General features: G+C 45.1%; 2 protein-coding genes across 5 annotated transcripts; one reads left to right on the top strand and one right to left on the bottom strand.

The window, feature by feature from the left end:
• The first annotated feature begins 1,673 nt into the window (after positions 1 to 1,673).
• On the top strand, positions 1,674 to 11,871 carry LOC311312454 (uncharacterized protein). Of its 3 annotated transcripts, none has more exons than XM_084442415.1 (2): positions 1,674 to 2,150; positions 10,574 to 11,871. In XM_084442415.1, the coding sequence occupies exons 1-2, from the start codon at positions 2,003 to 2,005 to the stop codon at positions 11,845 to 11,847; spliced, it is 1,422 nt and encodes a 473-aa protein (XP_084298541.1). In that variant the 5' UTR covers positions 1,674 to 2,002; the 3' UTR covers positions 11,848 to 11,871. The 3 variants fall into 3 exon arrangements, with proteins under 3 accessions (XP_084298541.1, XP_084298539.1, XP_084298540.1); XM_084442413.1 differs by lacking the exon at positions 10,574 to 11,871 and adding an exon at positions 4,415 to 9,497; XM_084442414.1 differs by lacking the exons at positions 1,674 to 2,150; positions 10,574 to 11,871 and adding exons at positions 2,793 to 2,887; positions 4,415 to 9,497.
• Positions 11,872 to 15,871: 4,000 nt separating this feature from the next.
• Positions 15,872 to 20,315, bottom strand: znf576.2 (zinc finger protein 576, tandem duplicate 2). 2 transcript variants are annotated; one of them, XM_084441828.1, is made up of 5 exons: positions 20,299 to 20,315; positions 19,298 to 19,493; positions 19,081 to 19,196; positions 18,473 to 18,616; positions 15,872 to 18,332 (listed from the first exon to the last, which is right to left on the bottom strand). In XM_084441828.1, the coding sequence occupies exons 2-5, from the start codon at positions 19,446 to 19,448 to the stop codon at positions 17,505 to 17,507; spliced, it is 1,239 nt and encodes a 412-aa protein (XP_084297954.1). In that variant the 5' UTR covers positions 19,449 to 19,493; positions 20,299 to 20,315; the 3' UTR covers positions 15,872 to 17,504. The 2 variants fall into 2 exon arrangements, with proteins under 2 accessions (XP_084297954.1, XP_084297955.1); XM_084441829.1 differs by lacking the exon at positions 20,299 to 20,315 and adding an exon at positions 19,994 to 20,050.
• Positions 20,316 to 25,830: the final 5,515 nt, after the last annotated feature.

Genomic DNA, 25,830 nt, shown 5'->3' with positions numbered 1-25,830 from the left:
CACGGATGGTGTCTAAATAGACGTGCATAGTAGGTGTTTATCGGTGCATTCCTTTACACCAGGGGTCTCAAACTCGCGGCCCGCGGGCCATTTGCAGCCCGCCACACCACTCCATCCGGCCCGCGACATGATGTCAGAAATATCATGTAATCCGGCCCGCAAAATAATATATTGTAAACGGCGCCGGCAGGCAGGCCTACAATGCAGAGCGCGAGGTGAATGCTGAATACAGTCACAGGTGCAACCAATCTGCAAGCGACTATGAACTATGAACGGAATGCAGCTCGCCACCGAAAGGCTGTTTTCATGGTGAAGTAACGTTAGGAACACAGACAGTTTCAAGAAATATTGACATTTCAGTATTAGTATAGAGTTCAATGGAAATACTACCTGCCTGATATGCAAGAAAAAAGTCGCCGTTCTAAAGGAATATAATGTCAAGAGCTATTCATTACTAAACATGGAGAACAGTGTCATAGGGAGACGAGAGGAAAAAACGAGCCACACAGCTGAGAGGGCTAACGTCTCAGCCGTCTTTCAAGATAAGTGTCTGGCAAGAAAGAGAGTAGTAGCCTACAAATGTATTTAAGTGTCTGGTAAGAAATGGAAACAAACTTGAACTTTAATAAATGCAAGTACAGGTCCAGGGCAGGCTTACAGTAGTGATGCATCTTCTAAAACAGAGTAAAGTACAAATGTAGGCTATTCAAGATAAAATAAAAGTAAGGAAAAAAGATTTGCAGCGCTAACTGTTAAAATATATTAAAATGAATGGAAACTGGTTTGAATTTGTATGATGAAAATGTTAGTTATGGAATAGTCTTGCAACATTTAGAGATTGAGTTGTGAGTCTAGTTATGGAAATGAAAAATAACATTTTCCGAAATATTGCACTTTCTTATAGTTAGTAGTAGTTGAAGTTGACATTGAAGTGGCCCTCCTATGAGTTGACGAAACCAACAGTGGCCCCAAGCCAATTTGAGTTTGAGACCCCTGCTTTACACAATGGAAATGAGTGCACATGACTTGGGTAAATAAATATTAATATTTATTTACAAAAAATAAAAACATATTACTAGAAAAAATAACATTTCCTGCAGAAAATGTGAATGCTGAACAGCTGAAAATAATTGCAAAAGCATTGCTGAAAATGCATAGCCTAAATGGGGGAAATCGGAACTGACCCATTTAGTCCACAACACATAGCTAATAATGTTAGACTACAATGTATGCTCTACATAGTTACTAACATCAGAAGACATCAGCTGTGGTTACATTAGACCTATGTAGCTAGCTACAGCAACAGAAACTATTTTCATTTCATCATCTCTCCCTGCGCTATGAAAGTGCGTGCTTCTTGCAGGTATATTTTATTTTGTAACTATTACTACTACATACAAACTGACCATGCATGAGGTCTGTCGGGGATAATGCATTCTGATTCGCCTCGCGCCGTTGCGGAGGAAAAGCGTCGAGGAAAGGGCTGCGTTTCAATCCAGAAAGGCATTAGCTGATGTATCCTCGTGTGGTCCTCGTTCACTCTCCTCCACCACAGATCAAACGTGTTTTGTTAGAATGAATCACTGATTGGAAATCCGTGGATGTAATTTATACCAATCCCTATCAGAACCTAATATACAATCTTGATTAGAACTGAAGATGAGTGAATTTTCTCAATGTTGAGTACTTTTGAAAGAGGAGAACGTTAGGAAATGAGACCGGTTCTGCGTTTACACGTGATGATGTAGGCATTTTCAGTTGTTTCTAGCCACGTTAGCTAGCTGGCTAAGCTAGCTGTTGTTGGGCTGTTGATGCGGGACGAGACATTAATTAGGTGGGTGAGGGCCCTTTGAAATCAGCCAGATTAATATGTTATTTTGTCGTTCGTACTATAATTAAAATAACTGAACTGCAAACGACGATACGAATAGCCGTGGCCTAATATTAAACAGCCCGTCAACAGGGTACACCGAGGAGACGGTACCACGCCGAGGCTGCAGGGATGGAGGGGGTCACCGCCATCGAGACATTCGAGATAAAAGAGGAGGAGGATGGTGTCGAGGAGGACGATGAGTCGGCCGAGGAAGTGGAAGAAAATAACATGCCAGAAGCCGAGTCCGTCGCGGATTCCAGGGACGAGAGTACTGACTGTAAGTATAGTGTAATTTATTCGTTTAACGCAGCTATCTGTATTATCTTCGTTGCTAAGCTAGCCAACACTTCCGACTGGCTAACATACGTGGTGTGTTGGTCGGTCAGGTCCTTCTTTGGTGTTTTGATCGATGTTTTAACAATATTTACTTCACAATCAACCAATAAACGTTGTATGGGGATTGCTAGCTGCGTGCTAGTATTACTAACCTAATGAATCGTCCGACAAATGTTTACCAGCTAACTTAGCTAGCTAACGTTACCTAACGCTAGTTAGCTGGTAGCTAAGGAGTTAGGCCTATTTAGCTAGCTGGTTAGCACTAGCTATGCTCGCAAACTGACGGTGGTGGTGTGCTGCTAGCTAGGCCAGCTATCTAGAATGCACCACTGATTGTACTAGTAGCGTAATGTTGCATAGGGGTCGTGTGGTTGTTTACGCTGATGGTCCCACATCGCAGGAAACTTAGAGGTGAAATACTCCTAATGTTGATGGCATTATCTACAGAACATTTAGTCCATTTGCATAGGAACGTAGCTAACGTTCTCCGAAGTGTGCAATGAAGGGGTAGGTTTATAAATTAATATTGACATAGATCAGATCCCAGTGATATTACATAGGCACGTTGCCATGTAACGTTAAACGTACAATTAAAAACCGTTTTTGGGACGAAGTTAAGCTCACTGTGTCCAAAGGCATTAATCACCGAAGTATTAATATACAAGGCTTGACAATCTGGTGAGTTATGTTTTTGTTTACGATGGTAGGACTTCATGCAAATAAAACTTTATTTGTATAGCGCATTTCATACACATAGGCAACACAATACCCTTTCCAGAGAACAATAGGGGGGTAGGCATAGGTCCCATCCCTACATATTCTAGAGGGAAGCAAAAAAAAACAGTTTCACCCAAAAGGTGAGCTGTAAAAATTCTTCCCTCACCTCTCTCAAAGAGACGATGCCCTGGCAAATGTTTGTCTATTGGCTAAGAACATATACAGAGCAGTACACATGGGCTAAATACTTCATAGGAGAGACATGACTATCAGTAGAGTATACAAATAGTTACAGAGATGTTGCCTACATGGTAGGCTATTGTGTTAGCTACCCCTGTAGTCTACAATATGATATTTAAGTGAATTATATACCAAAGCACAATAAGCACTTAGCAGAACAGGCTCATAGAGAATGTAGAGTAAATTGGGTATAGCCGCGAAGCAGAGGTGGGAAGACAGAAAGCAGAAAGCCAGTAAAAACGGGGTAGGTTTGGCTGTATAGGGACAGCTGGCGACACAGAATGGGAAGGAGCTGGACACGAGGAAGGCAGGGGGCCTGTCCAGGAGCCATGGGGAGCCATTATGAGGACCTTGGCCGGGGAGTATAATTGAACCCCTGATGCAGTGTCACTGATTACCTAATACAGGCCTAGTGGTAGACTATGCATTCGTATCTAGAATTGTAATGACCATTCAACAACAGGACATGGGGCCTATTGATTGAACATCTATAGCAGCGAGGCAATGCACTTTCCAGATGATACAAATTCAACACAAGTACCAGCTTTGTATAGGGCTGCATTTTCCATCATTTGGCCTAGATAAAGTTGTGTTTGTTGTAACACAACTTATCGCACCGTTTTCCAAATTCACAATTGGGCTATGCTATTTCGAGACTTTGGGGGCCTACTAATATTCTATACAATGCATTTTTGCCAACATGTTTCTTCTATAGGCTAATATTGTGTCCTTGTGAAGACCAATATAATCTAGCCTACATACTTGCCTGTGTTTGGTGAATTGGAATAGAGTACAATATTAAAGGTGGGTGATGATAATGTGTTCTTTTGACTTTTGAGTCTCTGTTTTTAGACTAGTGAGTGGACTGTAGCCTAGTTGCAATGGTAAACATGCCACTAAATGGCTTAGGAGTGGTTGGATAGTGATGTGAGATTAATATCAAGGTGTTTTCATATTCAGGATGAGTTCAAATTCAGATTCGTTTTAGCAACACATGTAGTAGTTTGTTAAGCCTACTTCAAAAAAGAAATATTTTAATACAAAATACATAGGAGTAAACCAAATTCATCCATGTGAAATCCTTTACATTTTATGATTGTAAACATTGTCTCTTATTTATTGCTGCTCTGTTTTGGAAACTATAATTTCAATAAAGTAAAATAAATGTGTGTTGTGTTTCTTTTTTCCTTCTTTTTTTTTGGCAACAGGAGTCGCCCTGACCTCCCCTTTTCCCCTTTCTATTTCTAGGGGATGGGCTTTTCCGCTGTCTGCATTGTGAAGAAGTCTTTGAGGAGGAAGCGGCCTACCTGGAGCATCAGCGTCTCCATGATGAACCCATACTCAATGTAGACATGGCTGCTCAGTTGGACGGCTTGCTTGTCTCGACGGGTGAAGGCCAACAGACATTGTGCTGTTCTATGTGTGGGCGCATATTCTCAGACTCGAGGGGTTTCTACTCTCACATGATGAAGCACCGCAGCGAACTTTCAAAAGAGCCTTTCGCCCCGGAGCCTAGCTTGCGGGTGAGCAAGCAACACATCTATGAATGTGAAGACTGTGGTAAATCCTATGCTGCAATTGGCCATTACCTTAACCATCAACGCTCACACAAGCAAGCCTCTAAATCTGTATTCCATCAGTTGGCACACCTGAAAAAGAAGTCCTTTCAGTGCCACACTTGTGGTCGCAGTTACTCACGGGCTTCAGCTCTTGATGCCCACCGTCGCTGCCACGAGGTTAAACTAGTCAAGTCCCGCAACAGGGGTGTGGAGAAGACATCTCCCGCTGAGGGGCTGGTGGTGACAGGAGGAGCAAAGGACAAAGACAAGCCTGAACAGGCAGACGATACACAGAAACTTCATGAGTGTTCGTGTGGCAAAGCCTTTCATGCCCAGTCTGGTCTGAGGACGCACCAGCGCTTCAGCCGTAATGAAAAATGTTCCCGCGAAATGCTGAAAAGCGAACCAAAGAGACTACCGTTCCACTGCACTGAGTGTGAGAAAACGTACAGTAGCCGCGTTGCCCTGTTCAGCCACCAGCGTTGGCATAAGAACCGCTCACTCAATGCTGCCGAAAAGTTTTCATGTGAGGAGTGTGGCAAAGTTTTTACGACTCTAACATTTTACTACAAACACCAGCGTTTGGCTCATAGTGAAGAAGAGACCCCCTCAAAGTCATTCCTTCATCAGGTCTGCCAGCTACAGAAGAAGGCTTTTGAGTGTCAGGATTGTGGACTCAGATTTTCACGGGCCTCGGCTCTCCAATCCCATCAACTTTCTCACGTCGACGTCTTCAGAGAAGCTAAAAAGTTATCCACGGAGCCAACCTCCCCACTACCTCAACATGAGCTCCTATCGGGTAACAAGGAAGAAACTGAGCCCCAAGTCAGTTCACAGGACAACATTCACGCCCCTTTAACGGAGATGGACGCCAACGAAACTGATGGGGACATGGATGATGTTGAAACTGGGGATTTCAATGTAGAAGTGATCAGTGTAAGTGCATCTGATGATGAAGAAGAAGAGACCGTTCAAGACCTTAACCCTGATCTGGAATTACTGTGTGAATCAGACCAGGAAGGAAAAGAAGAGACGGAGAGTGACTTTTACCAAACCGAGATGTCACCTCGCACACTTCAGTCCAAACCAGACATTGGTCTGAAGATTGTCGAGATTGACTTTGACCCACTTGAGGACCGCTTAGGAGAGGAAATGGAGACTGGTGTTGAAATCTCCAAAGAAAAGGAGGGTAAGCACATCCAGCCGATGACTGTTAAAATATACACATGTGACATCTGTGGGCATGAAACAAAACACAAGGCAACACACTACAATCATCTGCGAAAACATGAGGACCGAAAACCCTATAAGAATGTATTGTACCAGCTTGCTGGACTGGAGAAGAATAGCTTCAAATGTGAGGAGTGTGGGAAATGTTTCTCTCGTCTGTCTGCCCTGCACTCGCACCAGCGACACCATCCGAAAACCAAACCTCATCAGTGCCCAGACTGTAAGACGTCTTACTCTCACGCTAGTGGTTTGTACTACCACCGTAAAAACTGCAACGCTAGACAGAAGCCCCAGGTTGACGATTCAGACTCTAAAAAAGAAGAGTTTAATCCTAAGAAGACACTCCTAGGACCAAAGGTCTATCATTGTGAACAATGTGGGAAGGGTTTCTGGTCTTTGGGTGCTTATGCCCACCACAAGCAGAACCAGACGCAGTGTGGCGATTCAAAGGGGAGGATTGCTTCGACGGCGTCAGCGTCGCGTCCCATCTACGGCCATCCGCATGTCCAAGTTGCCTGTCCTGTGTGTGGAAGGAAATTCCGTCACAGAGGAGTAATGAAATCTCACATGCGGAAGCATGAAAATGGGAATCATAAATGTGAGCTCTGTGGCAGGTTGTTTCGTCTGTTCTCTAGCCTCCTCCGGCACCAGGTTGTGCATAACGCTGAACTCCTCCCTCCACCTATCAAGTCTTTTCAACACCAAGTAGAACAAGTGAAGAAGAACATGTACTCCTGTCCCGACTGTGGAAAGCGCTTTTCTCGGGCCAAGGCGCTTCAGTTCCACATGAAAAGTCACGGTTACGAGACAGGCTACTCGCCTTCGTCCCCCAGGTCTGCCCTGGAACTAGGCGAGCTGCAGTGTGCGACATGTCACGCCCATTTCAGCAACAAGTCCTCGTTGCAGTCTCACCAAAAGCTGTGTGTAAAGAAGGCGGCCGGTCAGCCCGATGACGTCACACCTTCTGTGTCCTCCTCATCTAAGCATGCTGCCAAGGAAAAGACTGTAAAATGCCCCAACTGTTTGTCTCTTTTCACTAGTTTACTCTCCCTGCAATATCATCGTAAACAATGCAGCAAGCGCAAGTCAACTGATGGAGGCTTGGCCGTGAAGAAAAGAGGTCGAAAGAAGAAGTCCCTTGTAGCTAATAACGATCAATTGGACAGTAGAGAGAAAAATGAGGTGGATGAAACAAAGTCCCAAAACGTAGAGAGATCTGCTCCATCCAGTATAACTGATTTGAAATACAAATGTAAAGAGTGTGAGAGAAGCTTTGCAGTCGTGGGCGCGTTGAATTTTCATAAGAGAATTCATCTCCAGGGTCACACGTCTAAGGCAAAAATAAAATTACAAACACCTGTTGTCCACAAGAAACTCAAGCAGATGGTGGAGCCAAAGGGACAGTTTTTCTGTTCAGAATGTGGAAGACGCTTCATCACTAATGCTGCCCTTGGCACTCACAGAAGATGGCACACAGATAAAAAGTTTGCCGGGTCACTTGTTAAAGATGAAATGACAAATTCAGTTAGACACAAGTCACTTGACGAGGGCCCGTTCCAATGCAACAAGTGTGGAAAGGGATTCTTCTACCTGTGTGTGCTCCGCCGTCACCAGTTATATTATCCCCCATGCCAGACCAAAGCAGAACCAGAGCCTGAAGCTGACACCAATGTAGGGGACAGTAAGCCCTCGCATACTGAATTTGCATGCCCAGAATGTAACAAAACCTTTGTACGCGGCTCACTTTTAGCTGCTCACTACGAAACCGATCATAGTAAATCCTCTGAGCGCGCAGATCTTCAGGAAGACGGGTCTCAAGCCGTGTCCAGTTGCGAGGTTTCAGAGGAGCCCGCTGCAGCACCCGCAAAGTCTGAGGCCACTCTGTCGAAGAAAGAAGTCGGAGTGAAAGCTCACCAATGTCCTCATTGTGACCTGAGCTTCGTGAAGATAAGAGGCTTGCGTGCCCACAAATGGCAGGCCCACTCCAGGCGTGTGATGAAGAACAGTGAGGGTATTTTGCCTGTTGCCAAGAGAAATCAAGTTACAGAGGAAGATGGCACGGAGACGACCAGAGCGAACGTCACAGCTGCAACGTGCACACAAACATTTGCCAAGAAAAAGAGAACCGGGGGCAAACGAAGAAAAAGGGGTCGCCCCAGTCGCCCCACACCTTACAAATCTATCCAATGCCTTGATTGCGGAAAGCGGTACAGTTCCCCCGGGGCACTCTATAATCACAGGAAGACGTGTTTAGTCCTCAAGCAGGAGATAAAACCAGTGAAAACTGTTCCTGAGGAGCATTCGCCACCCAGCCGTCTGTCAGAGTCGACAGCCAAATGCTTCTTCAAGTGTGACAAGTGTGGCAAAGCATTCCCGACGGAGGAGCAGCTGGGAGTCCACAAGGACCTGGCCAAGAGCAGACCTTACTGCTGTGCCCTATGCTGTCGCGGCTACTGGACGGAGACTCAGCTGCAGCAACATCTCGCTTGGCACGACGAGGTCCGACGCCGTCTCCCCGCTGAGCTCAGGTACAGGCTTAGCGCCACCATGAGCTCAGACCCCGCCCAACTCGACTTCCCTCTCTATGATAAGAAGGCAAACTCACCGTCACTCAAACAACCTGCCACACCCAACCCTGTCCCGCGATCGCAAAATAGCCACAAGTGCCAGCACTGCGGCAAAGCTTTCCTGTCGCCGGCCGCTCTGCAAAACCATGAGGCTCAGCACAACAGCGACGACTCCTACCGTTGCTCCCTTTGTCCCAGGACCTTCAGTGAGATTCGAGACCTCATCGATCATCACCAGGAATGTATGGGGGAAGACAAAGGGCCGATCGACGCCCACGCTGCTGTCAGGTTCAGATATACGGATGGCCTTACTTGCCTTGAATGTGGGATTTCTTTCAGCCGTGAAATTGAGTTGCACCAGCACTACATTGAACATGCTCGTGGAGCCTATTAGATAAGATTAGCATTAAATAAAATAACAGGAAATATTTGACATTGTTTGGGCATGAACTGATCCCAGAGATCTGGCTGATTTAACTGTATCCTCCAAGCTATATAATACTGGTTGTATTGCCACAAATATTTCCCTGTAAGAGCGCTTAATTCAGACCTAAACCCCCATTACTCTCAGGCTTTCTCTAACACTGGACGTGTATGTGTATATAATGTAAATTCTGATATGTCCGCTTAGTTCACAAATGCATAGGTTTGATGAAGGCTCATTTAGAGAATGCTAACACCTGCTTGATTTAGAAATTATTTTTCTGTATGCTGAGATACTATTACCTCAGAAAGTACAGTTGTGAGTTTGACAAACTTATGTTTGAAAGAGTATGCAAAGAGGGTAAAGTTGAACATGTACTTGACTCTTAGATATTTATAGTTTGGTTATTACCACTTTCTTGCATTGATTTCCATTACAACTAATAGTTCTTATCTTGATAGAAAAATGTAATGTTAATGTTTCATACTGTCACTACTATGTTTGACCACACCTCCAAGATAATATGTCATTAGTTAATGTATTTGTGTTGCTGTGGGTTGTTGTATTTGTTTAAAAAGAATCTTTGTCATTTAAATATTGTTTTCTCCTTACTTACATTTTTGATCATTAATCACATAACTTTATAGTCTGTGTACCTTGCAACTATTAATTTCACATTTTGACAGTAAATTTCTAAACTGGTTTATTGTGTTGAGTGATTTATTGACAAAAGTGGGAAGGATGGCTTATCCCGATGTTTTAGCTTTGCGCTTTGCAGTCATTGGATGCCTAGTAGGTCCTGTTTCTTGAACAATAGGTCTATGATAAATGAATAATGTAGCAATTGCATAATTTCTTTTTTTTTGTCAAATGATTGTTCACTGAAATAGTTGAAACCAATACATTCAACATTTCTTTGCTTTGATACTGTAATGAGATTTATCAGGTATTTTTATACAGGTTTGTCAGGTTATGGCCGCAGACTGGCAAATGACATTCCTGATCACAATACTGGGTAGAGTACTTTATCAGTATTGATGCATCCCTACATAGATGTGCTCATGCTGCAGTCAACTTCCTAGTAATCAAGCATGCATCTAGTGATTGTATCCTCTGTGGAAAGCTTGGTTTCAGTCAGGAGTGTAGATTGGGGTTTGAAGGGACAGTGTTTGTGGATGAGCATGTTGATCCCATCAGTGAAGAGAACAACTACAGCCCTGTAAGTTTGTGTTTTCTGTTGCACCTCATACAATATTGTTGTGGCAGTAGGGGGTGCTGGATCTTAGGATCTTTTCCTAAAATGTGTTCTTTAGGATGCAAATGTTGCATGTCAGTCCTCTGAACCTCATGTAGTCAACCACTGAGGCTGCTGTGAGTGTTGATACAAATATGGCAAAATATTATTCAGGTTGAGATAAAATTTGAATGCTTTACACAATGTACACACACACATATATATATATGTATATGTATATATATATATGTTTGTGTATATATATATATGTATGTGTGTGTGTGTATATATATATATATATATATATATATATATATATATATGAACATACAAGCTATGAAATTGTACCGTGCTTGAATGTCTGTAATATTAATGTTTTCTCTCTCTCTCCAGTGAAGCTGTGCAGCATGAGGTGCCAGGACTGCGGTCAGCAGTTCACCCGCTGGGAGGCATTCAAGACTCACCTGCGCATGCACGTCCTCGAGGAGGAGGAGAGCAGACCGCAGAGCAAGAAAAGAAACGTGGAGGACGGTGGCCAGAGCAACACCGGGGAGTCTGTTCCCAAGAAACGGCAGAAAACGAGCGATGAGGGCGACGCTGAACAAGACGCGGAGAGCAGCGACGTCGATGTAGACGGTTTTGACGATGACATTTTTGACAGTTCCTGGCAAGTTAAACCCTCCGAGATCATAAAGGTTCGTCCCCGTGTTGCTATGCTATCGGTAGAGGAGAAGCCTGTCTTCACTAACTCCAACAGAGTATATGCTTGCTCTATCTGCGGGAAGGTGTACTCCTACCTGGAGTCGTTTAGAAACCACCAGAAGATGCATGAAAACAAAGCCTTGAGGAGCCAGGAACACAAGTGTCCGGACTGTGGAAAGTCCTTTGTTCGTCCATCGCTCCTAATGGCTCACCTGAAAATCCACAGGTCACCCATGCCGACGGAGCCCGGAGACTTGAAGTGTGACCAGTGCAACAAAAGTTTCAACTCTATGCAGACATGGATGATCCATATGGACATTCACAAGCAGAAGCCTTTCTGGTGCCTAGCCTGCGCCAAGGGCTTCAAGGATGAGATCTCACTGGACAAACACCTGCAAGGCCACAACCTTAAGCGGCACCAGTGTAACATTTGCTTCAAGAATTTCCGTGTACCTGCCGAGCTCCGCTACCACTACAACACCCACACGGGGGACAAGCCCTTCAAATGCACGCTCTGCAAGAAGAACTTCTCCCAGCTTGGCAACCTCATCACACATCGGAAGAAGCATGTGGGGGTTTACGTTGGTACTAACAAAATTCCCGTGGGCCGGAAATTGTCTGGGAAGAGGATGGTGACTGAGATGAAGAAGCTGATTTTCACCAATATTGATGGATCCGAGAATTTTGAGTTTGAGCAAGAGGAGGGTGAAAATGAAGCTTCTGCATCTGCAGTGTCGTCAGAATCTAGCTCTGAAGAATCAGGGTCTGAATCAGAATCAGGGTCTGATTCTAATGAATCACCAGAGGGGGAACCGGGTGCAGGAAAGGGTTCAGACGTGGCGGAGAGAAAGCAGAATGGACATGGAGAGTGGGAGTGTTTTGAATGTGGTATGGCGTTGGATCAGGAAGCTGAGTTGCACCTGCACTATATGAAACATGCCAGTGGGGAGCTGCCAGTTCATTAACGATAGGCGACGTGGGAGGGTGTTGTAATAGGTGGTGTGGGGGCAGGTAGTCTGGGAGGCAGTTGTAATAGGTGGTGTGGGGGCAGGTGGTCTGGGAGGAAGTTGTAATAGGTGGTGTGGGGGCAGGTAGTCTGGGAGGCAGTTGTAATAGGTAAGCTGTTAGAAAGGCTATTTTTCTTAATTAGTCCAATACTGTAACCAACCTGTAGTACTCTTTTTGTTTTTGTTTACTAGTCCATTCAGGGAAGGTTTTCCTTTTATGATTTTGAGATAATTGGATGCTGTGAAAAGGCAATGTTCTTTCAGTATGAATTTCAGTCATATTTGTTATAATGCCATGAGAAATGATATTCTTGATTTACAGTAGTAGTTTGAGATAATTGGATGCTGTGAAAAGGCAATGTTCTTTCAGTATGAATTTCGGTCATATTTGTTATAATGGCATGAGAAATGATATTGATTTACAGTAGCCTACCTTTTTCACACCCTATATCATCCAGATTCATGTGTAGAAAATGCTTTAAATCTTTCTAATGACCTACTATATTGATCTACTGATGTTAATCAATTTTGTTTTGGTCCTGCTTCACATGTATATTTTTTCCAATGACGCTTCATTACCACACCATGTTATCTTGTACACAGAATCTCATACCTAATTACGCCATTAACCGCAGGCTAGCCATTATTCAGCCACGCGTTGTTTTAAGTCGCTGTATTTTTTTCCAAGCTAAATTGTGAAATAAAGCTGATGCATTTGAATGTGGTGGTGTTGTATTGCTTGTCATAATTTCAGACCAAGGTTCAGATGATGAAGTTTCAGATGCGGTGCTGGTTGTGGGATGTCTGGTGGGATGTTGTTTTTTTTATGAAGATGAAAGGTCACTCACTCATTTGATGCTACCAATTATCAATGCCCTTAAATATGGTCCTGTGAGTTTACATTGATATGGGACATTTGGTGCTCTGTTACTAGAAGTCCCAACAGCTCCAGCTACTGGTGACTCAACTCCTGTTCATGATTTTGCTTAAATGCATGATGAGCAAGGCTGAAACAGACAGTTTTACTGTTTCTCATTCTGAATTGCTCTCAATTTGTATGCTGTCCATCTAGTTAAGCTATAGCAGCATACAGAACACTACCCATATGCCTTCAGCAGAATAATGCTTGGCCCCAAACACTGACTGGAAATGCATTATGGATATTCTAAAGATACATGGATGGAACCAATATTATATAATATTAGCAACAAATACTTTTTACATGGATGGAACCAATATTATATAATATTAGCAACAAATACTTTTTTATATAGATTGCAGATTGTTTGGCATGCTGCCAGGTTAAAAGGACAACGCGTAATCCATGTGTCAGTTCAAATTCATCATTCTCAAAATCCAAATTCCAGATAAAAAAAAAAACATCTAAAGGAACAGAAACAAGTTCATACTGCCCAGATGGAGTAGATGATTCTTCGGACTGCTTCTCCTTGTCTCTAGAGAGGGTTGAGGAATCCCTGTGAAGGAGCGGAGTCTGAGGTCTGCAGGTCGGAGGCTGGATTGGCTCTCTGTACGCTGGCTGTCTTGAACTCGGATACCACTTGAGCCACTGTCTGGCCAATGGTCTTCCAGGCATTGCTGCACTTGTCCTGGCTCTTGTGTTTGTGGAATTGGGAATGGCTGCCAAAGTAAGTCCCGCAGGAAGAACATTGCACATACCGAGGGATGCACCTGAATGGAATAGAACAGGATATAGATCAAGGAAATCTCTACAGTAACATTTGGTGTGAAGATTCAGATTTTATTCATCACATGTATATGGTATAATGTACAGTGAAATTTTACTGTTGGCTCCATGATGTGCTCTAAAAAGATTACAAATATTTACACAATTCACAAATTACACTAATACATCAGCCATTACACCAAATGGACTGTATGCAACACCAATAGAAACATGTTGACTGTAGAAAACAGGTACTGTACCACAAAGCAGTGGGTGTAGTGGAAGATATACGGAGTATATCCACTTCTTTTTTATCCATGGACCTACAGTATACCTACTTACTACTACTACCCACCATTAATGTAAAAACTAACATTTCTGCTACAGTATACCCACTTCTTTAGTCACTACACCCCTGCCTCAAAGCATAGCCTACCTGTGTTTCTGGAGCAAGCCAGGTGAATGGAAGCTTCGAGAGCAGGCCTGGCAGACACGAGAGTGTTTGGAGCGGCAGAAGGGTTTCCTCGTCTTGAGAGCACCACATTGAGTCCGAGCAGGAGCGGGCTTGGAGGAAGCAGGGACTGGACTGCAAGGATGAGGTGAGTGGGCATAAATCTGGTGCCGGGCCAGTTTGAGTGCCCCATGGAATGTCCGGCGACACATGTTGCAGGCGTGTTTGTGTCTAGCCATGATGTGACAGTGCAGCAGATAAGGCATAGCGAAGGAGAGCTTGCAGAACCGACACGGATGGAAGCCCAGAGTTTCAACATCATCAGACTCAGATGGCTGTGCAGGCTGGGGAGGAGGAAGGGGCTGGGAAGAGCTGCCTTGGTTCTCTGAAGTTGATGTTGAATGTTGATCAAGAGATTTACCCAAAGAGGGTTGATGGTGTAATGGTGTGGCATCCCGCCTAGAAGGTTCAGGCGCCGACTCGGAGCAGACTTTGGCTGGCTGAACAGATTTGGAGGACGCAGCAGGGGAGCTCTGAGATTTTAACTGAGGGCACGTGGGCAGGAGATCCCCGGGTGATAATGGACTGGAGCCAGGGTTGGGGCTTTCAGAAGGGCGGGGCATGGCTGAAGTGTTCTGGAAGAACTTCTGGCTGGAACTTTCCTGGCTCAAGTTTGGTCCCATTTTGAGGGACAACTGGTGATATGAGTGGTCCAAGACAGGATCTGTATCCACAGGGCAATGGGCACAGCTGGGTGGCATCTTACACTTCCTCCAGCCACAAAAATGGCAGAAGATCATTGGATATAAGTCTGATGAATGTTCCGATACCAAGGACAGAGCAACAGAATATCCTGTCAATCAAAATAAAATCACGGTGTTATTGATGTAATTGGGTGTTTAGGCTAATAATTTGGATGTAATAGGGGACAGATCACAAAATAGTGTGGTAACTTCTTACGTGTTGGGAATTCTAGATACCTTTAATATAATGAGACACGCGTTTGTCTCTCATTTTTGGTGGTCCAAAAGGAAATGACATTCCTTGATGTTGGTAGCCTATCTAGTAGGCTATTAGACAAGGATCAGCCAAGGTTGAAGCTGTGGAATTCAGAAAACACTGACGGATGCACAAACGTCATATGACTAAATAACGTTATAGCTCTTATACTGTAGGCCCTACTAATGACAATTACGTGGTATTTGTGTGTTGTGTGTGGATTAAATAGAAGTTATTTAGTCATCTCAGTGATAGCGCGCAAAGGCAAAATACATTCAAAGACTAGGAATTGTTACAAACAGTAGAGGGCGTCGTAGCCTATACATTAACGCATATCCTCGTTTATCAAAATGCCCAGTTGCACCGTCAAAAGCAAAAACAAATACGGGTAATAATAATGAAAAATAATAATAATAGCCTACAAAAACATAGGCTAGGTGAGAGGAGCGACTAAATTTGAAATTGGCTACTCTACCTGCGGGGAGTGAGCGATTGAATGGGTCATAGGTGGCATCCGCTTGTGTGAGGAGTGCTCTTGTCATCTGAGAAATATTCCCTTGCCAACGTGTTAGAATGTTTCTTTCTTTAAAAAAAACCTTTGCATCCATAGTTGCTAGGTGTTATTCAATGTCATAGAGAAGAAGCCTACATTTGACTGATTCATGGGGTTTTGCGCGTTACCTTCACTGTAATCTGTCATAATGCTGTATCATACATTTAAGTTCTGAAAGACAGGCGTCGCTACTTCCATCTCATCTGAATAGTTCAAGTCAACTCAACTGTCATATCCATTAAATAGACGTATATATGTTATACACAAAGACAGCAGATTTCGTTTTGTTGCAACCCTTGGGGCAGCTTCCTTTATTACGTCTCGGGACGTCCAGTCGGGTGTCCAGTCATGTTGCAATGGGAAGAAAAATAATCCATGAGATCACAATAATGACAGCTCTTTTCAGGCCACTGTGGTCACTTCAGCTTGATGTATACAAACTTGATAATACAAACCATGTCTGGTTCATTTGAACACTTGCATATAAAAATAGTCATTAGGTTAAGAGAGTGGCAGGATTAATTTAGATTTAGTCTGCTTTGTGCAAATTCAATGAAATTGTGACAATTATCTGACCTAATCAAACGAAATGAGTAATACATTTTGATCTGTACATAATGCTCTACATTTAGTTAGATAATTTGGAGGTTAATCACTCATAATTGAAACATTTTATCTTGCAAATGCACCACTACCTGAATCTGAAAAAAAGTATATGTATACAGTACATACATTTCTCCTTTTACAAATTGCTCATTTAGATATTCCTATCCGCTTTGTAAATCAGACATCATTTTTTTCAAATAGATAAATTACCAAGTCAGATGTTTCCAAAATGCTAATAGATGCAGTTCATTTAGTTACAACTATAGAACTAAGATTTTTTTTTATATATAATTTGAGGGGAGCCTCCTCACTCAACATACATTACACACATATCACACAAGCACTTCTAAAATATGAGCCATAAAACACAACACTGTTATAATCAAAGTAAAATCAATCATAAAATGCAGAAACAAACATGATGCCCATTAAGACAGTTGTATGACAAAATAATACAGCTTTTGGTTAGTCTGTCAAGTTTGCGCTAAAACATATCCAGTATGGCAAATACTCAAATATGAACCCTAAGAGGATACCGTAACTCGGGGGCTGTACTCATTAAACATTTCATCTTACCACTAAGAGTACTCCTAAACAGCAGTTAAAGTTCCTAGCTAAGGGTCTCCTCTTCAAACCTATTCACAAAGCTGCGAAGACCAATCTTTACTAAGGTATTGGGAGAAATCTTAATCTAGAAGAAAGGGTGGGGTTGACCTTGTTACTATGGATGCGTTTCATGAACAAGCTTACTCACTATGCCCACAGTGATTGGCTGATAGGGGTTGGTCTCTGTCCGTGATTTCATCGTAGAAAGAGGGAATTTATTTTTTTGTGTAACATTCTACTGACGGACAACTGAGATAGTTTGTCTAGTTTGTCTGCGCTGTATAGTTGCATTTGCCCTGTGGCCAAGTAGAGTTGTCAGAACCTTGATCTCCGGTGAAGTGACTGTATCCCTGACTAGCTCTATAATAATCATAATACCCCCAACATAAAGGCAATACCTTTTGATTTGGAAATATAGGAGTCCTAAATGTCCATTATTTTAAAATTGATCCTAAAACAGCAAGTTAGGAGCTACTTTTAGCCTTAAGATGTTTTGTGAATATGGCTCCAGATGTCCACCCGTTATCAAATTTTGACAACATGAATTGTATGTATCACATTACAAAAACACTCCAAACTCATCTAGGTCTACATATCTTCTCTCAAGCTTTAAAAACCCACAATAATAATAATAATAAAAAACATATCAAATTTCAAAAGCCCAAGCTTCTCTTTGCCTGCTAACCATTTTCTAAAAACACCCCCCGACCCCTGAATTATCTCTTGCTGCGGCCTGCTGTCTGCTTCTCCGGGTGGCTCTTCTGGTGGGCCTTCATGTTGCTCTCACGACCGAAGCTCTTGCCACAGGTAGGGCAGGCGTAGCGGCCCGTGGTGTGCACGCGAGCCTTGTGGGCCTCCAGCTGCTCGGGACGCGCAAAGCTTTCCTCACAATCCCCGCAGGGGTGGGCTTTCCTCGGGCTGTGCTTCTCCTTCTTATGGGCCCGGAGCTGAGCCAAGGCAGGGAAGGTGAGATCGCACTCGGGGCAAGGATGCTGGCGGGACGGGACGGGAGCAGCTTTGGGATTCTTCTCCGGTGCCTCCGCCTGGCTGGCGTCTGCGGTGGCGTCCTTGCCCGCCGCTGCTTTAGACGGACGGCCACGCCCGCTCGCTTTCCCTTTGGGCTCGGCTGCAGCCGCCGCCTCCGCCTCCTCTGTGTGATTGGTCGTTTCAACCTCTTCAGCCCCCTCGTCCCCGTCTTCCTTTTTCTTCTTCCTCTTCCCCTTTTTCTCGCCGCCCGCTGCATCCTCTGGTTTCGGCGCCCGTCCGCGCTTCTTGGGCGTGGCGCCACCGTTGCACTGCTGGTCTCCCGCGTGGTTTTCCTGGTGGATCACCAGCTCCGGCTCGCTCTCGAAGCCCTTGCCGCACTTCCCACAGCGGTGGGTCTTAGCGGGGTCCTCCGACTCCTCCCCTCCTGCCTCGGCCTCTGGACGCGGATGCAGGGCCAGACGGTGGGTACGCAGCTGCGCCGGGCTCCGGAAGGTGTGATTACAATCCTTGCATATGAACTGCCGCTCCGGACATACCTGTCTTCTGTGGCTCGTTAACTGCGAGAGCGTGACGGTAAATAAAAAGTGAGACATGGTTTATAGAGGGCTACTTAGTTCCAACAATTATACCTCTTTCTATTTCAAGATTTTAGACAAAGAGGAGTAGCCTACACACAACATCCCTGTTGTGCACTGACCTCAGAAAAGGTGCGGAAGCTCTCCTGGCAGTGAGGGCACTTGAAGGGCTTGTCCTCCTTGCTGTGGGTGGGCTGGTGTTCGGTCAGCTCTTCAGAGGACAGGAAGGTGCGGTCGCACACGTAGCACGTAAACAGTGTATCTCCCTGTAGCGCAAACACAACGCAAATGGTGGGTCACAGGGAAAACCAGACAATGTTTGGTTTGTATCATCACAACACTTTTTTAATGGCTTTAGAAGCACTCAAAGATGCAGAGCATTTAGCTTTTTTGTGTTCTCACTGAGTGTGTAGTAGAGATTATAACGTTAAAAAATGTAGAAAGCTCAGAATCTTGGTAGTGACCATTCAAAACTGCTAGAGACCCAAAGCCATACATTACATTAAGTCATTAAGCAGATGTTTTTATCCAAAGTGACAAAAATTGCATTTAACGTGGGTAGTCAGTGTACTACTACTCACCAGAACTCAAAAGTGCATCTCCCTTCTAAACAAGAGACTAATAGCATATTCTAGCACTAAAGTCTTATATACACCAATTTATGTAAATACTTTAATATTAAGTAAGTTCACCATCATGTGGAGCTGAAGCAGATGCAGTAGGAGGATACCTGTTGGAGTTGTTGCTTGTACTCCTCCCGGTGGCTCTTCTTCATGTGTCTCTCCTTGGCTTTAGAGTTGCAGAAGGTGATGAAGCATTGGAAACACTGCAGATTTTCATGCTGGTCTGTAAGTATATAAAAATCCCAATAACTATGTGCTTCTCTTAGGATACAACTGGTATTATTCAACCCAGAGACAACTGATCTTTTTTTGTGCTCCACTCACAAGGTTGGATGACAGAGGGTGCAGGTGGGGCCTTGAAGGTGATGGCTGTGTAGGGTTCCCCTGCCTTTGTGGAGGCCACTTCAGCAGGAGGGGGTTCTGGAGGCCCCCGCCCCATCACTATTTCTTCTATGTTCAAAATGTCCGAGTCCATCTTGAGGAAACTGGGTGACTAGAGCAAGTACCCAATGCACCTATCCTATAAATAGCAAGAAGCAAGCAAATGAACACGGTTAACTTCGCTTAGCTAACATTGGCCAGCTAGCCAGCTTATCCGGCTAGCTAGTTAGCTTTGGTCAGCTAGTTAGTCAGCTAGCCTAACCTGACGACTTTCGCTTCATGCGTCCCCGCCAAAAAAGACACGATTGTAAAAAATATTGATACCGTCTGCTACCTAGCTCCTAACTACCGGCATTCACTTGCCTAGCTGGATAACTAATTAATTAGCGTTACATTTGTTAGCTGGCTAGTTAACGTTTTCCCAGATGAAGTCACAACTTGGCTAACGTTAGCTAGCTAGTACAAGCTATGCGAGTCGACGAGTCCGAGTCAATAGAACAAGGCCCGATATTTTACTAGCAAGCTCCTACTCCATGGTGCTAGCTACACACCGGGTGTTACACAAAACACAAACATGAAAACAGGGTTGTTGGCTTGTGCTAGCTCCATATAACACAAGTAATCGTTAGCTAACCTCACCTAAATGTCTTTGCCAGAAGTTTGTAGCTAGCAATGTGTCCGTCTAGCTAGGCAACGTTAGTTAGCAGGCTAACCGCGGACTTTCAAGGCTTACGCTAGCTAGGACCATTAGCCTCGGTAGCTAGCAAACGTTACGGAAATAACGAATATCTAACGTTAACAGTAGCAAAAACATATTCTAATAGCGAAATAACAATAACACGAACATTAGATATCCTAATTATGGATATCCTCGTGTCTTGTAGTACTAATCTAAAGTTTGTGTAAATAAAGTTAACTAGCTAGCTATCGTTGTGGCCACCAACCTCAAACGCTGTGTCCGTTTTTGGGCAAGTGGGCAGCGTCAAGATCCAATCCGCACTGAGGACAGCACGCCGTAGAACACAGGAGGTGTCAACTAACGAAATAAAGTTTACAATGTTTACTTAACTAAATTGAGAGCAGCTCAACTCTTATTTTTTTCTTTTTTTTTTTAAGTTTACTTAGGAATTAAATCAAATAAAACACTTTCTTTTTTTTAATTAATTTAAATTGAAGTAGACAAATCAATTCACAGGTTCTTGGTAACAGCCTTTCTACACTCTTATGGCCATTAATTCATTTTTCATTCATATTATATTTTCAAGGCAAGTTGTTACATAGGTCTTCTACACAAACAAAATCAATAACCAAGAGGACAATTATAGCGGCTACATCCAAAGAGCTCGACAATTACTGCAGAACAACTAGTCAAAATGCATCTTTTAACTGAATATCACAAAGTACAGTCTGACGGGGAAAAAATGGGACCGCGGCAGTCAGGGGTGTAGTGATGACTACAGAAGTGGGTATACCCCGTCTACACTACACCAGGGCTGGGAAAGGACAAAAGCTGGCATTGCAAAGGGAAAGATGGTGAGAGTGTGGAGAGAGAGAGTTTATGTGACAAACAGGAATGAGGACACCATGGGAGAATAGCTGAAATCTGAACAGTCAAGTCTAATTCAATGAGGGGAACTCAATACTTTTAACTCAATACTTTGAACAAAAATAAACAACTCAAGTTGGTCAGAGATAAACAAGAGTGCAGTGTACATTCAGAAACTCCCACGATTGTGGAAATTCAAGAAACAGTTGTGGTTGCGAGAGATGCAAAGAAAGACACAGCACTTCAGGCATCGCACTTGTGACGTTCGCTCGCAGCCTCCGAAGCGACACCTGCCCCCTTCTCCCTCCCCAACATGCTCTGGCCAGTGGCTCAACCCGTCGTAGCGCACAGCTGAATCTGGCAGAGGACCTTCCTGCAGCAGACCAGGGCTTGGAACATGCGACAGACCAGGATCAGGTGTGTCTGGGGTGTGCAATTTCTGAGCCGGGGGTTGAGGAGGAACTGAGTCCTGGGTGTCTGAAGCCCTGGAGAGGATCAAGGCCTTGGACACTTCTAACCTAAATGCCATAAGGCTCAGAGGCCCGGGACCATGATGTTGCCTGTAATGAAGCCACGAGTTGACCAGAGCCACATCAGTAAGGTACCAGAGGACAGCTTGGGGCCAGGAGGACGGGGCTGTGGCTGAGCGTGGGATGCTGTAAAGGCTACATAAGTCTCTGTTAAGGCGGGCCGCCCTCCGGGCTTTCTCAAAACTGCTGATCAAAGACGCCATGTTGTGCTGGCCCTTCCCCACGGTGGAGAGGATGAAACCGTTATGAGACCTACGCAGCATCAGCTTCCCGTCCGAACTCACATACTCGTCCCCGACCTCTCCTCTCGCTCCCTCCACTCTGCCTGCTCCGTGGACTCCGGCCACAAGGAGGCGCTCTAGCATGGCGGGGGTAGAGAGCTCCTGCTTACAGAGGAACACCATACCGTCTCTGGGAACCATCTTCTCAACCGTGGCCTCTTTGTCTGAGAGGTCCAAATTGAGATCCAAATGTAGGATCATCCCAGACGATCCAAGTAAGACAGTACTGTGCAATGAAGGTCGGTTGTTATTGTTGACGGCCCCGGCGGTCAGATGAATAGGATATTGGTCAACTCCATGGTCCCCCACTCGCTCCAAAGTCATGCAGCCTGCCTGAATGCGGTCCAGTAACGATCGAACCCTCCAAAGAGGGTCGATTTTCACACTAGAGTTCTGGCCATTTCTGTCTGCGACTGAGTTTCCCGGTGTCATCCTCTTTGTGCCATGAGCATGAACTTGACTGTGGTTGGTATGACTGTGGCCACTGCTGCTGTGGGGTTCAGTTCTCATTGTGCCAGCTATGGGAGTAGTTGGAGTCTCTTGGGCTTTGTCCTCACCATATGTATCGAGTCCCTCCTCGGGACTGTTACTGTTACTTTTGTTCCCAGCTTGGTGTGTACCTCTAATATCATGGTTGTGTCTTACGTCCTTAACATTGTCTATGGCAGGAGATGCTAGCTTCAGTTTGTGAGAAAGCTGTGTGAACCTGGAGGCGGACATGGTGTCAGCAATCAGGGGCACCCTGGTGGAGTCCTGCCAGTAGAGTCTTAGACTGGGAAACTGAAATATAAGTGAATAGGAAGATTATCATGAGAGATAAACAGCTTATGGTGAGAGATAAACAGTTGATGGTGAAAGATAAACAGTTGATGATGAGAGATAAACAGCTGATGATATAAACAGATAGTGGTCACTAATGCTAACCTTCAAAGTTCCCATTGCAATGTGGATTCCGACAAACTGGCAGACGTCTTTGGGCGTGACCGGATTTGGCAGGTTGGACATTTTATTTGTACAGTTGGCGATATCCTCCCATGTGTCCCATCCAAGATACTTGAGGAAGTAATCGATGGGTTTCAAACAGCCACTCCCCTCTCCGTCTCCTTGTGCGTAGGATGACTCAGCTCTGGGTCTGGGATGGGACTGGTTCTCAGGGGGTGACACACTACGAGAGAACAAGACGATCACAGTATGTTTACTGGTCAACCTAATTTAAAATTATTGTGCACATGCATATGGGACAAAACTTTAAAGACAATTTTTTTAACTTTATAAAGAATATCACTAAAATGAATGAAAAAATAAGGAGCCACAATACTAACTTGTTTGGTATTTCATTTGGATGACGTCGACCATTGTTTTGACCATCTTGGAAATTGACCATAACCAGTACCTCGGGGTCAGGTTGAGGGTCAGATAATTCAAAAACATCAGAATCTTCGTCGCTAGAACTCTGGAGGAGAAATTCCTGAAGCTCAAGTGTGTTCTGATGCTCAATTTCTAGGTCACCTGCAAAAGAAATAAACATCTGAATATAAGCATAACAACAACTGAGGACTTATGTTTATCAGTGAAGCATACAATCCAGAAAAACGATCATGTCGTTGTATCACTCTGTGCAATATTATAACTAACCCTCTCCTGTGTTGCCAAAGTCATTCATCTCTGCCTCTCTCACTCTGGTCCCTTCATATTCTTCCTCTGCAGGGGTTCTTTCATCTGTTGGGAACAAAAAAAACAAGATTGGCCACCCAAGCTGGTGTTCTGAGGGCGTATCGACACATCAAAATTGAAAGAGTGACAGGTCGTAGCAGCAAATGAGAGACGCTAGCCCAGGTTAGATGGGCGGGGCATATCTACGGATGGGAGCGCCTGATCGCAAAAGTCGTTACTGATTGGTGTCGCCGGGATCCCGACACTACCAGTGAATTGCCAGGATCTGAACACCAGATTTCTGCATGTAGTGACCCAGACCCCATAGAGTGATCTGCAGCATGCAGTAACGTAGTTAGCGTAGCTTACGTAGTGTATCAGCGAAAGAACTCTCATTGGTCTGGCCTTGAGACTAAGTTTATCCCAGTTACTGAAGCCAGACTTACACAGTCCAGGTAGCATGGCCTGATGTTCCACAGGCTGACCTGGCGGTGTGGATTCTTCTGGCACTGAGAGGGCTGAGACCCCCGGGGGACTCTGAGAGGGCTCCAGCAGAACCTCTCTCTCCTCCTCTTTCACTGGGTAGAAGATGCACTGTCTGGCACCATGAACCACAGTACTGTCCGCTGTCCGCTCACCCACGTCTGTCTCTGAGAAAACATAGAAGATGATTAGGATCATGATTTAAAAAAAAAAAAAAACATTGCTAGAAGATTGGGGCTTAATCTTTCTGACTAAACATTCTCCTCATACTTACGTGAACCTGGAGCATTGTGAATGTCCACTTGCTCCACATTCCATCTGGTGGGTCTGTAGCCTTGTGTGACCTGGGGGTTGATCAGGGAGAAGCTGGTTTCCTGCTTCACCAGAACTGACCTAACGCTCCCCTGGTGCTGGTGCTTCTCCAAACTCTGTCCACTCTGAGAGGTGTGTGGTGTAGGAGACGAATCAGAGAGGTGCTCCTCGTCCCCTCCCTCTCTCTGTCTCGAGGTGAGGAACCTTTCCAGTATGATGCCTGGAGACTGGCCGGTCTCTCTGTCCTGTTCCCCAGATCTTTCTATCCCCAACCCCTCCTCTGACTTCAACATCTCCTCCACACTGGTGGTGACCGACTCCAGCTCAAAAACAACCTGGTCGTCCGGCGACTCCTCCAGGGAAGGGGGAACGTTAGTTGCGGACGTAGTGTGGGCCACGTCTCCGTGGGTCTCGGGCGTGGGGCCGATCTCTGGCTGTAGACCGGGAGCTGCCGACAGACAAGTCTGGGAAGCGCCGGCTTCTGCTTCATCTTTGATCTCCGAATCGTTTGAGGGTGACCGCTGCTGGAAGACTACCCTACATTCCCCCTTGTCTTTCTCGGAGTCTGTTTCTCTCAGTCCGTCTCCATCTGAGCTCCCCCTCGACACAGCACCACGGCCCGCCGCTCCGCGGGCCGAGCCTCTTCTCCTGCCCCTAGCAGGGTTTCTTCTCCCTACTCCCTTCTTCTCATCTTCTTTTCTCTGTACTAGAATCTCTTCCTCCTCTTGCTTGATCTCGGGCTGTTCTGTAGAGCTGGAGCAAGCCCGTGAGCTCGGCCTGGTTCCGGCAGTCCTCTCTTTCTCAGTCTGGACTTGATCAACGGGCGATGGGATGCTTTTTGCTTCACAACTTGACCCTTCTTGAATCTGACTGTCTGTTAGAATCCTTTCAGAGCCGCCATTATGAGCCGAGCTCGCGTTTTCTCTTCCATTTTGCTCCCCGACCGTGACTAAATCCACCTCAAGTAGTAACTCCTTCTTAATGTCATCGTCTATGGGAGCCTGGTGTTCAGAATTGCAACCAGGAGGTAAGAGAGCATCATGTGTATCCAGGCTGTCTGGCTTATCCTCCTCTGCCAGGTGCTCCCCTGTCTCAATGTGGGCGGTTTGGTGAGAGCTGTGGAGGGGTTCTACGGGTGTAAAGTGCGGAGGGGACTGACTGCCTGACAGGAGGGTTTTCGCTTGACCAGATACAGAGAGACCTGGGGAGTGAGATGGAGCAGAATGCTCCGGAGGCATCTGGCGGCTCTGGACGCACCTCTCTTCACATCCGTCCCCTTCAACGCCAGCCAGAGGCAGAGAGGGGGAGGGGTTTAGGGCCGGGAAAGACACTCGCCCATCTTTGTCGCCCAACGCCATCTCTCCCACCTCTACCTCCATATCCCAGTGTGAAGCAACATCCATGCCGAATGCGTTTTGATTTATTGTATTTCCTGTTTTTTCTTCGCTGGCTTTTGGAGGCTGGAACAGATCTGACCCCATGACGCCCTCAAAGATGTTGCCGTCGGCATAAGTGAGGCCGGGGCTTTCCACAGCATGCATAGCGGCCTTGTGTCCTTGGAGGGAGGACACCTCAGTGAACGTCTCTCCACAGTCCTTACACACCAGGGCCCCCTGGGAAAGAGAGGAGATCACGCCCTCGGTTTCCACGTTGGAGGGGGCTTTGCGTTTT

Source organism: Borostomias antarcticus, assembly GCF_949987555.1.
Source record: "Borostomias antarcticus genome assembly, chromosome: 8".
Classification (NCBI taxonomy): Eukaryota; Metazoa; Chordata; class Actinopteri; order Stomiiformes; family Stomiidae; genus Borostomias; species Borostomias antarcticus.
The sequence above is the reverse complement of the archived record's forward strand: the minus strand, read 5'-3'. Positions and strand labels throughout refer to the sequence as shown.